The sequence below is a fragment of the Pipistrellus kuhlii genome, unplaced genomic scaffold (genome assembly GCF_014108245.1).
Source record: "Pipistrellus kuhlii isolate mPipKuh1 unplaced genomic scaffold, mPipKuh1.p scaffold_m20_p_7, whole genome shotgun sequence".
Lineage (NCBI taxonomy): Eukaryota > Metazoa > Chordata > Mammalia > Chiroptera > Vespertilionidae > Pipistrellus > Pipistrellus kuhlii.
This window is the reverse complement of record NW_023425573.1, coordinates 40,173,907-40,186,107: the sequence shown is the minus strand read 5'-3', so window position 1 is coordinate 40,186,107 and position 12,201 is coordinate 40,173,907. Positions and strand designations below refer to the sequence as shown.

Genomic DNA, 12,201 nt, shown 5'->3' with positions numbered 1-12,201 from the left:
AGCACCTGAACAAGAAGTTAAGGTAAACTTGTCTGTCAAAAATTTCAAAATGTCCCCTTATCTGGTGGGCTGGATTTAAGAGCAGGGCAGTGCCAAGATTAATTCTACACAGAGGTCGATGGATGACGACCTCAGACAGTTCGCCGGTGTCACCAGTGGCAGACGGTATTGGCTAACCTGTAATTTGCTCTTCGTATTGCAGGTATCATACGATGCTTCCGGGTTTCTTGAGAAAAACAGAGACACTCTCCCTGCCGATGTGGTTATAGTCCTAAGAACGTCAGAAAACAGGCTTCTTCAGCGACTCTTCTCAATTCCTTTAACCAAAACAGGTATTTGGAACCTCCCCTGATAGCCCTCAACCGATGCTTCTCCAAGCCCTGCTGGGGTTTTCCTGGTGTCTCCGTTCTGCCAGGACTGCAGCACTCACTCTGAACTTCAAGCAGGGGTGAAGGTCTGACAAAGTTCAAGAAAAGGGAAGTGATTGTTTCTTTTGCAATTTAATTTTATGTATACACTAGTAGCTCTATGTACGAATCTATGCACCAGTAGCTCTCTGCTGCCTTCCTGTAGCTCTCCGCCTGCTGCCCTTCCCTCCTGTGCCTTCCTCCTTCCCCCTTCTACCTACCCCTTCCCACCCCCTCATGGCTTGCTGTCCTGCCTCCTTCTGTAGCTTTTCGCTGCCCTCTTGTAGTTCGCTGCCTGACCCTCCTGGAGATCTGTGATAATTAGCATATTCCTCTCATTATATAGGACTAGAAGCTCAGTGCATGAAAATTTATGCTCACAGTGATCAGGGGAAGGTGATGCTCCTATCATACCTCTGCTGCTTCCACTGTCGGTATTGCAAGCCTCAGCCAGCCCTCTAGCAGCCCTGGGCAACTGGGGGCTGGAGGCAGGCGCATGGCATCCCAGCAGGGCGCCACCATCTTGTGGCTGTGGGCGCTGCCATCTCTGAGGGTGTGGCAGTCAATTAGCATATTCCCTCCTTATTGGCTGTGGGCGCCACCATCTTTGCGACAGTGTGAGTGTCAATTAGCATATTTCCTCTTTATTAGATAGGATATGTACACATACACACACACACACTTTCTCTAACATGAACTCTCACACTTCTCATTTTCTCTGCCTGCTTCTTTTCATTCTTGCATTTATAAAACCATATGTTACTAATTCATGCTAATACTCTAACATGGTCTCAGTTTACCTAGAATATTAGGAAGATTATTCCTATTCATGTATGATTCCACGTGAAAGGAGTGTAGGAATCAAAGCCATTCAATCATGGGGTTCTCGGAGGTTACCTGGTCCAATTTTCCCCCAGTCATCGACCACACTCCTCTGTTCCCCTAACTAACTTGGGACTGGTCCGTTGCTGGCCTATATCCACTACATCCACAGCTTATGCCTACTTACAGTCAACTTACGTTTGGTTGCTTAGTCAGTTCTCATGCCAGGAAGCAGGAAGTTGCTGATCTTTGCCAAGTGAATTTTAATTGGGTCAAGTTCCTTTGATTTACTTAGGATTCTGCTGCTTTTAGCTGGGAAAATCAGATCTTCCCACAGTTGTCCTCTCAAGGGCTTTTTTTTTTTTCTTCTTCTATATCTGGAAACAAATATGAGTATACTTTTAAGAATGGAGGGTAAGAAACCTCTTTATCATTGTTCATAATTTCCTCCTCTTTTCCTCCCACATCCCTCTTGGAAGCGTTGGCACCTGTGTCTAGCATGAGACCTTTGCATGTTAAAAGAGAGTGGCTGCTAGATCTGATTTTCAGCGATGTGCAGAGGAATAAAAGGCTGGGTTAAGAAAAAAGCCACGGTCTACAACCTTTGCTTTATCTTAACTTGGGAGAAAAGTTGAAACCAGGGTCTTACCTTTATTCAAACAAGCTCCTTTAAACAAAATAATAGGGCGCCCACCAGAAGGCTGCCCTCTAGCTTCCTCTCCAGACCTCCCTTGGGCATAGTCAGGATTTGATTCATTATAAGCTTCTGGAGAATGGGCAGGTGTGGGCAGGGCTGGTGCTTCCTCATAGGCGTAGACTCATCAGAGGACTCTGCAGAGGAGAAGATAAGCCATTATGAATAGGAGATGTATTCTTTGAAATAAAATATATCCAAGGAACTTGCCAGTTGACATTAGCACTGTCCCATAAATATAAATAATGATTTGTCAAATCTGTTCTCAGCTTTGGCATTTCCAATTTTTCAACCTCTGGCAAAAAATTTTTAAAAGTTCACAGTCTCCGCCACTAGGTGGCGCTGTGTAAGAAGTCAGGCTCTGCCTTCCACTGGCTCTGATCACTTAAAAGCAGGAACAAAGAGATTCTTTTTTTTATGTTTTTCTCCAAAAGAGCTTTCCTCCTGTCTTTTAACCTTAATGCTGCACTCTACACCAACTGGAGGGAACTAAAAAGTGCCTTCCTGAGAAGCTTCCTTGTACTCCTGAGTTGTACATTATATTCGATACATAATATTTTTTTGAAATCCCAAGCTTTATTTCCTCTACAGTTTGAGTATAAGTAACAAGCCACAAATACACATCAAAAGTAATAAGCATGATTCTGTTTTCTTTTTCTGAAATTATTCATGTAAAAATGGCTTTGAACAACAAGCATTTATAGGACAGCTCCTAGTCGTAAGGTACTGTTTAGGCAGCAAAGGAGAATACAGAGATAGAGATAATATGGCTTTGCCCGAGAGCCACTGGAGCGTCCTTTTACTTTAATTTTCTGCCAAGAATTAGATATTAATTTATCTACTTACAACAATATTTGTCCTCAAAACTCAGCTCTAAAGAGATTGTACATCTTATGTTATAGGTCAGACCATTAATTAAGCTTCTAAATTTTAAAACATCTATATTATATATTTTTTTTGGTTTTATTATATTACAGCCTTTGAAGGTGGGAAAACCTTAATGGACAGGAGTAGGTTGTGCTGCTTTTGCTGAAAACTGCAAATGCATGTTTAAGGCACACGCCCCTTACGAAGGGAGACCTGGCTGTACATCCCCCAGTGTTCTGGCTGAAGCAGCGTCCCGCATACCTGGTGTTTTGGAAAAGAATGTGCTAATATTTTCAGTGCATGAGTAACCATTTTCTTGGTCATCTTTATCTTGCTTGAGACCCTCAAATACTTAAATGCAGCACTGATTCAGTGAACATAGATATTATGGGCTATGACTTCATAAACTTTTAGGGGATGAACTACTGAGAGGAAGGAAAAGGTCAAAATCGGGAACCCTGGGAGTCTGTTAATCCCGAACTTAAGGAAGAGGCCCAGCACTGGGCCCTCGGGTCTGAGAGGAGAGGTCAGTCCCTGTGGGATGTCAGCAATGCTCTGGCGGCTCCTGGTCCTGGAGGTGGCTGCATGGATGTTGGTTTTATAGCATTTATTATGCTGTGCATTTACGTTTTGCACACGTCTCTGTGCGTGCAGTCTGTTTCACAATGATTCTTTTCTTCCCAAAATATAGATAAGATACCTTAGAATCTTAAAAAACAAAAACAAAAAACAAAGCCTCTACTTTTTTTACGTGAGGTTCCCTGTCCAGCTGAAGTGTACCGCTAGCTGGACGGTGGCTGTCCTTGCTTCCATTCACAGGCAGCAGAGCGCCTTGCGCTAACATTCCTGTCCTTTAAACCAGCTTCCTCTCTGGGCTGCTGGGCAGGTACCACCCCTACATTAGTGGGTATCAAACAGAAATGTTGGTCTTCGGTTTAATCCAAAGGTTGAGAAGATTGACTTCTGTGTGTGTCTGTGTAAAACCATGACATACAATCAGGGAGAGGAATGCAATTGGCGTTTTCCTGTTTCCTGTTCACATGGCACATCCCTACATACTGGAAAGCACAGAACATGAGTCCTGGAGTCATCAGCGTCTCCCAGGTTTCTGCAGCCCCCCCCCCACCCCCCCAGCAGCGACTCCTGCTGGCACACAGCTGCCTCTGGCTGGGGACCATACCTCCGCCTGAGGGGCACACTTTGATTCCAAGGTACTCGGCATCGATTGGGTAAGTGGAGGCAGCTGCAGTCAATATGGGTTCTCTCAGCTCCCCTCTTGTACGACCACGTTAGGCCTGCTGATGGGCCACTTCAGAGGTGATGAAATTTTCTTTGTAATTCTTCCTACTGATAGGAAATGCTCTGAAGTTTTTATGCGTGAAAATTTAATGTGGCAGCAACACTGCTTTCTAACCCTTCAGCTGGGACTTCTCATACCGAATGATCTACGTATAAAAAACATTAAAAGGAAAGATATTCTAACAAAGTCTCATGGCATATTTTCCTGTTTGGGCAATGCTCCACTCGCTACTAGTAAACTGGAGAAAAGTTCAAAAGGCTCAGGGGCGGAAAGAGAGGAGGAGATTTCAAAAGGATCCCGAAAATCCCTTTTCTGCCTTTGAATCGTGAATCCAGACTTCCAAAGAGTAATTTGGGGTCTCAAAGGCTGTAGGAACTTGGGGAAAACTATCAGAAATAAGAGTAGCTCCAGAGGGAACATCGTCTGAGCCCAAAAGTCTGGTTTTTGCATCAGAAGCTAGAGCTGAGCTTTGTCTCCACTGGCTCCTTCAGATCTCTCCCTTGGAATTTGATTTACAGTAAAATCAACAGCCAAGTCTCTCAATCTTGACATCCACTGGCTCCCCTTTTATTTATGTTTGTTAATCTTTACCTGAGGATATTTTCCCATTGATTTTTAGAGAGTGTGGAAGGGAGGGGGAGATACACAGAGAGAAACATCAATGTGAGAAAGACACATTGTTTGGTTGCATCCGGCATGTGGGGGACCGAGCCTACAACCAAAGTTTGTGCCCTTGGCCAGAATCAAACCCAGGACCCTTTAGTCTGCGGGCAGGCCGACGATGCTCCATCCACTGAGCCAAACCTGCTGTGTCCTGACTCCCCTTTTATTTGGATGTGGAGGGGGCAAGATGAGCCTCCGTGTTGTATCTGCAAAGCACTGTAACGCTTCACTGCTAACTTGCTTGTTGATTGTCTGTTCCTGATTCTGTAGATCTCCAAATTAAATGCTTTAAGAGCTAAGAGGAGCCATTAGTAACCATCTCTGAGGTTTCATTTTCTATTTATGGCTGCTCCTCCATCCTGACAGTTCAGCAAATGAGTTCAGCAGGATGAGCTGATGCTAAATGACCAAGTTCCAGGGTCATGGACATGGACGGTCCTCGGCTCTTCCTGAAACGGAGGCTGTAAGGAGCCAGACCTGCCAGGGGCCCTGGTGAGTCTGTTCCTCCGCACAGAGGCCCACTTCATTCGGTTTAATTTGGGTGTGTATTTCAGTCAATAGATAATTACAAGTGTATCATCTTTCTAGGTAAGATGCTATGCATAGGAGATTTCTACAAGGAATAAAACAAAATCCCAGCCAGAATAGTCAGGGACAGATAGTGCCAAATCCTAAAATGTTTAAAAAAGTAAGAGAGAAAAAAAAAAAGTAAATTCTGGACAGGCATGTAAATCAATAAAGTGGGCAATATGATCACTGAGTCTATACAAGTAACAATAGAAGGGCCCTGGCTGGTGTGGCTCCATATACTGAGTGCTGTTCCATGCACTGAGAGGTTACCAGCTCTAGTTACCTCCTCCCCGCTTGCTGGCTCAATCCCCTGTAGGGGGTGTGCAGGAGGCAGCCAGTTGATGTGTGTCTCGCCCTCTCCCTTCTCTCTCTAAAGTCAATAAAAACGTATTTTAAAAAGAAAATTCATGGCCGAAGCTGGTTTGGCTCAGCGGTAGAGCATAGGTCTGAGGACTGAAAGGTCCCAGGTTCGCTTTCGGTCAGGGGCATGTACGTTGGTTGCAGGCACATCCCTGGTGGGGGTTGTGCAGGAGGCGGCTGGTCAATGTTTCTGGCTCTCTATCTCTCCCTTCCTCTCTGTAAAAAATCAATAAAAATATATTTTTAAAAAAAGAAAGAAAATTCATGGAAATGCCATGAATTTGACATTAAAAAAAAAAGTTATTTTAACTAAGAAAGCCTTCTTGGAAGAGATTTAAAAAAACGAATAAAAAGCTAGAGAAAATGGAGCAGCCTGGGAGGAATGAGGTTTCTAAGCATGGAAAGGAGAGAGAAATGGAAGTGAGATGATTAAGGGAGGAAAGGACTCAAGGCAGAGTGAGGGAAGCAAGATGGAAAACCATGGCGAGCTGCTGGGTGGAGGGGGTTCTTGATGCTGATCGGAAATACTGTGGGAGATGGGGGTGGGCTCCTGAGAGAACCGTTCAGAATGAGAAAGGAAACTTGAGCAGGGGTGTCAAAGACTGACCAGAGAGAACACGGGTGTTCCCACAGAGTCAGCGTGGAACTGTGTGAATAGACACTCAATAGCTACTTTTACATTCTACATTTACATCTAGTATTTATTTTGAGTTAATTTTTGTACGGGGTACAAGGTTGAGATTCATTTTTTCATAAGTATGCCCATTTTAATGACTATCCTTTTTCCATTGACGTGCTTTCACATTTGTAAAAAAAAAACAAACAAACAAAACAACAACAACAACAACAACAAAACAGTTGGTTATATTGGTGTGGGTCTGTTTCATTGATCTACATATCTAACTCATAACCCATACTACACTGCCTCTTGTACCATTTACAGTAAGTCCTAAAGGCAGGTAGTGTGATTCCTCCAACTTTATTCTTCTTTTTCAAAAATTATTTTGGTTCTTCTAGTCCCTTCACCTGTAATTTTTAAACACAGCTTGTCTATAGCCATTTATTTAAGAAAACCTGTGTTCTCACATGGTCGCCCCTTGATCTGTTTGTATATTTTCTCTGTTCTAATCTCTTTTTATAAGGACAATGAAGTCATAATGGATGAGGGACCACTCATAGGACTTCATTTGAACTTAAGCACATTTTTAAAGGTTCTATCTCTAAATTAAGTCAAATTCTGAAGTTCTGGGGTGTCAGGATTTCAGCATATAAATTGGGGGGAGGGGTTGGTACAGTCCAGCTCATAACAGGTCACATAAGAGTTGAGGGCCTTGGTCAGGATGAGGGCCTCGCAGGGACGGCTGTGACCAGCCAGATAATTGGCCACTTCTGCCAGTCAGTGAAACAGAACTCTGCCCTTTCCCCTTTCTTCCTCCTCTTCCTGCCCCAGAGGAGCTGGCCCAGAGCAGAGGTGTTGAGAGAAGACTCTGTCAGTCATGAAAGCAAAAGCCCACCCAGGAGGGAAAGGGAGAATGGGGCAAAGAACTTTGAATTGCTATGCTAGTAAAAGTTAAAAATAAGAAGGAATCTTCAAAACCAAAAATAACCTTTAGTAACAGAAAATATCAGGGAAACTATGAAATGGGGCTGGAATCATCCCACTTCCTCCTGTGCCCATTGAGAGGGAGGTGTCAGCATGAGTGGGGAAGTTGCAGGGAAAAGTGGAACCATTTCTTGCTTATCCCCAATGAACTGAGATGCCTCAAGAGGCTGACTTCATGCTCAAGGCACAGCAAAGAACCACACTGCTTTCTACAGGTGTGACCCTCGGAGCTGGAAGGTGCCATCACTGGCTGGGGAATCTTCCCAGCACCCGCCAGGAATGGGCGAGAGTCAGATTCTTGTCTCAGGAGTAGAGCAAATGATGCTGAGGGTCATTTGAATAATGGAAATAGCAAATGTTAATTATATTCATCTCCAATAATTTGCAAGCAGAGCTGTGAAGCTTAGTATTTTGGTCAACCGAGGTGTGCAGTTGTCTCATGCAACAGTCTTATCTTCTTGAGAAAATTGTAAGTTCCATGAGGACAAGATAGTGTCTTCTATTTCATTTATATACAGAACAGACAGCCAGAACTGCTCACAGTGCTGCATAGTGCCATGCCCTTTTCCATGCTAATTCTGCTTTCTGGGGTTATTTCTGACCCTTTACTCTGATCACCACACCATTCATCTGTGCCCCTCCTCTGCCTCCTAATCTTTTTCTTAGGTTAACGCTCAGCCTCTGAGCCACACTGGCTGGGCGACCACTGTTTTCGAGTGTGTGAGAGAAGTCACTATTCTGGATTCGCGGTTTAGCACAAGGTTTTAAAAGTTCCTATGGATCTAGAAGAGTCCCATCTTATCAGTATCTAGAACAGTGTTTTCTGAAGTGTTTCATAAAACAGTAGGCTTGTGGGAGGTGAAGACGTGTGATGAATAAGAGATTTCTATGGTCAAAAAGTCTGGAGAATATTAAATATGAAAATTCAATAGGTATCTTTACTGTAGAAATATCAAAGTGGTTCTCATGTACAGAGCTTCCAAAACCAGTAAGAATCTTCTTGTGAAAAGCACCTTGAAGATCAAGAGTCAAACAGGCCAGTCCGGTGTGACTCAGTGGTTGAGCATTAGCTTATGAACCAGGAGGCCACAGTTCCATTCCCAGTTAAGGCATATCCCAGGTTGTGGGCTTGATCCCCAGGGTGGGTGTGCAAGAGGCAGCTTGATCAATGATTCTCTCTCATCATTTCTATCTTTGTCTCCCTCTCCCTCCCTTTCTGAAATTAATTAATTAATTATATTCAATATATATATTTGAAATATATAATGATATTAATATATATTAATATATATATGTGAAATTAATATTATATATATAATGGAATCCACTAAGGCAATGCTGATCAGAGAATTTCCCCCCACATCTTATCCAGGACGACCTTCCAGCATGGGTCCTGAGTCCCATTTCTTAAAGTCCCTCATGCTTTCCTAGCTCTAGGGACTCTGTTGCTGTTATGTCCTCAAAAAACTAAAAATAACTGTAAACACTAGAAACTAAAACCTTCCATATCGAGTGGTAATGATGACTGATATTGGGGAAAATTAGTATCTGTTGTGAATGAGATCTACTGTCTTTCCCAAACACATTTTAAACATAGCTCCTAAAAGTGACAGCGAATGTACATTTTATTTTTAAGTGGCACTTCAATTTAGAGCCATTTTGTTTTATCTCTTTAATGATCCTGTCAAGTATAGCAAATATAGCAGTTTTTGATTTTTCAAATGGTCAGAAATGCAAGAAAAATACATTCTGATTTTATCAGCTGGCATCTTTCTCATTCATAGAAAAGAAATATGTTCCCATTTAGGATGAAAGGTTCTTTGCTTTTATTGCATAGCTCATATTGGAGGAAAAGTCTCAAGGTCCTTTACCGTTTATCAATTTATTCCACTATTAAATCTCTTAATGGGACTTTCAGGTCACTCCTCCCCCTCCCTTTACTAAAAGATAACTCTGGGCACTTCACGTCAAATGAATTAGAAATAAAGCCATTAAAATTGTAATCTCTCTACTTAGAGAGGGATCACAACTTAACACTTTTTCCCCAGGAATTTGGGTCATGTTTATAAAAACTCTATTTTTCTCTTTAGAGCACAAGACCAGATTCTAACAGTCTAGTCCATATGTCAGAAGCATATAAAAGCTAATCATTTTGCTCTGGTGCCAGCATCTTGTATGTGAAGAGAAGCTATAAACCACAGCTGTGTGGAGTAACAATTGTGAACTTTACTGGCATGCACATGTGATATGTCAGTAAACTAGGAAAAAAAGTCACTTAATTGAACTTGAGAGTTGGAAATGGGAGAGGACCACTAAGATTTTATTAAGGTTCCAGTTTAGTAGAGTGGCTCCATTCTTTGCATTTCACAAAGGTAGTTCAATTCACACCAAAACCAAATCAACTCCCCCACCCCCACCCCCACCCCCACCACCATCCCACATGATGACTAGATTTGGTTTAACCACAATAGTGATTGCTGAGTAATCAGTGGGATTGCTGTGTGGTTGACTTGGCTCAGTATGTAAATAACTTAAAAAATTCCAGATATTCATCTAAAATCAATTGGGTTCAGCAGATGAGTGGGGAAAACACACACAAAAATACTATGGTACATTGACATAATGGAATACCATATGGCAATAAAAAAGAAAGAACTCTTACCATTTGCAACAGCACAGATTGACCTGGAGAGTAGTATGGTGAATAAAATAAGCCAGTTCAGAGAAAAACAAGTATCACATGACCTCGCTCATATGTGGAATGTGATGATCCAAGTAAACTGGTGATCAAAAGTAGACCCAGAGACACAGAAGCATGAACAGACCATTGAACCTCAGAGGGAAGGCAGGGGAGGGGGGGTGGGAAGAGATCCACCAATGAACTTGTATGCGTATATGTATAGCCCATGGACACAGACAATGGGGTGGTGAGGGCCTGGGTGGGGGATGGGAGCGAGCTGAAAGGTGTTAATGGGAGTAAAAGAAGGATTTATGTAATATTTTCAGCAATAAAGGCTTTTTAAAAAATAAAATAAAATAAAATGAAATAAATTGGGTTTAATCAGTTTGGCCAGGCACCAATTCCACCAATTACTCAGTGGTCTACCTTGGATATGATCAAAAGCCCTGAAACAACCCCACAGTCTTAAATTAGGACCTCCTAATTGATGGGCTTTCTCAGTATTACTTCCCTGCTCTGCTCTTTGGATATTTAGGCAAGAAACTTGGATACTTTCGCCTGTTTCTTTTCTTGATAGGTTGGGAACATGGCTCATAGGATAGTCCACAGGGTTGTCATATTAAATAATTCATTTCCCACACTGTGCACAATGTTTACTACATTATAAATACTCAGTGAATATTTATATATTGTCAACTCTTTTCTGATCGGATGCAGAGGGACAAATATTGGGCAAAATAAGTGGATTTCTCCTTTATTTTCTTATCTGATGGATTCCCCCCACCCCCTAAGACAATAGATAGTACTATACAGTACTATGGGTTCTCCCTCCCTCCTTCCCTCCCTTTCTTCCTTCCCTTCTGTTGGAAGTTCGTGATTTCTGCTTTAAAAATAATATTTTAAGAAGAAAAATAGGAAAGAATAAAATAAACCCCAGACATTAAATCCTCGGTAATTTGCTTTCTTTTCTAGTCATCAAACCCAATATTTAATGAGGCTCTAGGCAATAGAAAATTGGATATTCTGTGAACTCTGATTAAGTGGGACTCCTAATTAATAACATTTTTGTAAATCTCAAAATATATGCGTTAAAGAATGTCACTAAACTGAGCCAAGTTATTTAGCTTAAACTAAAACTCCCTGATCTACTAGGACCTGTAGGGGTTTTACGTGACTCTAATAAAACCCCTTATATCAACAACATCTGCATCTTTGCTCATCACTGAAATTCTGTTAACTATACATGGAACAGGAACACTTTATTCCAGAAACTCAATAAACATTCATCTAATCTTCTGGGATGATGAAACCCAGATACTAAGAAGGCAAGTAACTTGTTTGAGCCCTCTTAACAAGTAAGTGGCAACACTGACACAAGCCTCAGGTGGCTGGATCCCAGAAATTTACAATCTTAACCACTTCAGCTCTGTAATCCAGGCCTCAGATAGCTTGAGCAAAGGGTCTGAAATAGAAGGGGAGCATATTATGGCCAGAGACTAGCAAAACGTTCAGGGTATGTAGAGGGAAGCGAAGTGAGTGGGGCCTGCAAGTATCACCGTGTTGGATGTCATGTTAAATAAAAATGTAATGCAGCTCAGTTTATCCACCCACTCATTCACGTGTATTTATTGAGTGCTTGCTATGGGATAGATACATTGTGCTAAGCACTAGATATACAGTGGCAAATAGGATAGACTTAGTGCCTGCCCTCCTGGAGCTTAGACTCCAATGAGGAGTCACAAGACACAGTAATAATTAGACTCTTGGGTAGCTTTCAGAGCATCAAGGAACATCTTTGACTTTGAAAGAGATATTCTCTAGAAACATTTAAACTATAAATCTATTTCATTTAGGTTTATCACTCATCCATGGTGCTATACGAACTGCAAAAATGGTTCAGATTCAATTGCTTGTTTCCATGGGATAATGTTCATGAATGACTGAAAGAAAAATCTGTGATACTGAAGTTTGCCAAGAGATGGAAAAGATGATCCATTTATAGAAATTGAGGTTAAAAATTATCTAAAATGTTGTTCTGGTGCATTAAAGCATCTTCAATAAACTTTTATTTATTTATTTATTTATTTATTTATTTATTAGCTTCAATCATATGTAGGGAATTTTGTAAGCCTTAGAGCAGGTGCTAAATAAATACTTTTTGAATTAGTGAATGAGAACAGACGTACTAAGTGTCCGACTTTAAAGAGCTTGTAATCTCTATAAGGAATCAAATAA

The 12,201-nt window shown here is 41.6% G+C and overlaps 1 protein-coding gene across 1 annotated transcript in view; it reads left to right on the top strand.

The window, feature by feature from the left end:
- Positions 1 to 12,201, top strand: part of MYO3B (myosin IIIB) — a 331,558-nt gene that overhangs the window by 158,187 nt on the left and 161,170 nt on the right. Inside the window, exon 21 of the mRNA XM_036422089.2 lies at positions 203 to 332. Coding sequence (XP_036277982.1) covers positions 203 to 332 — 130 coding nt within the window. The remainder of the gene's footprint in view (positions 1 to 202; positions 333 to 12,201) is intronic.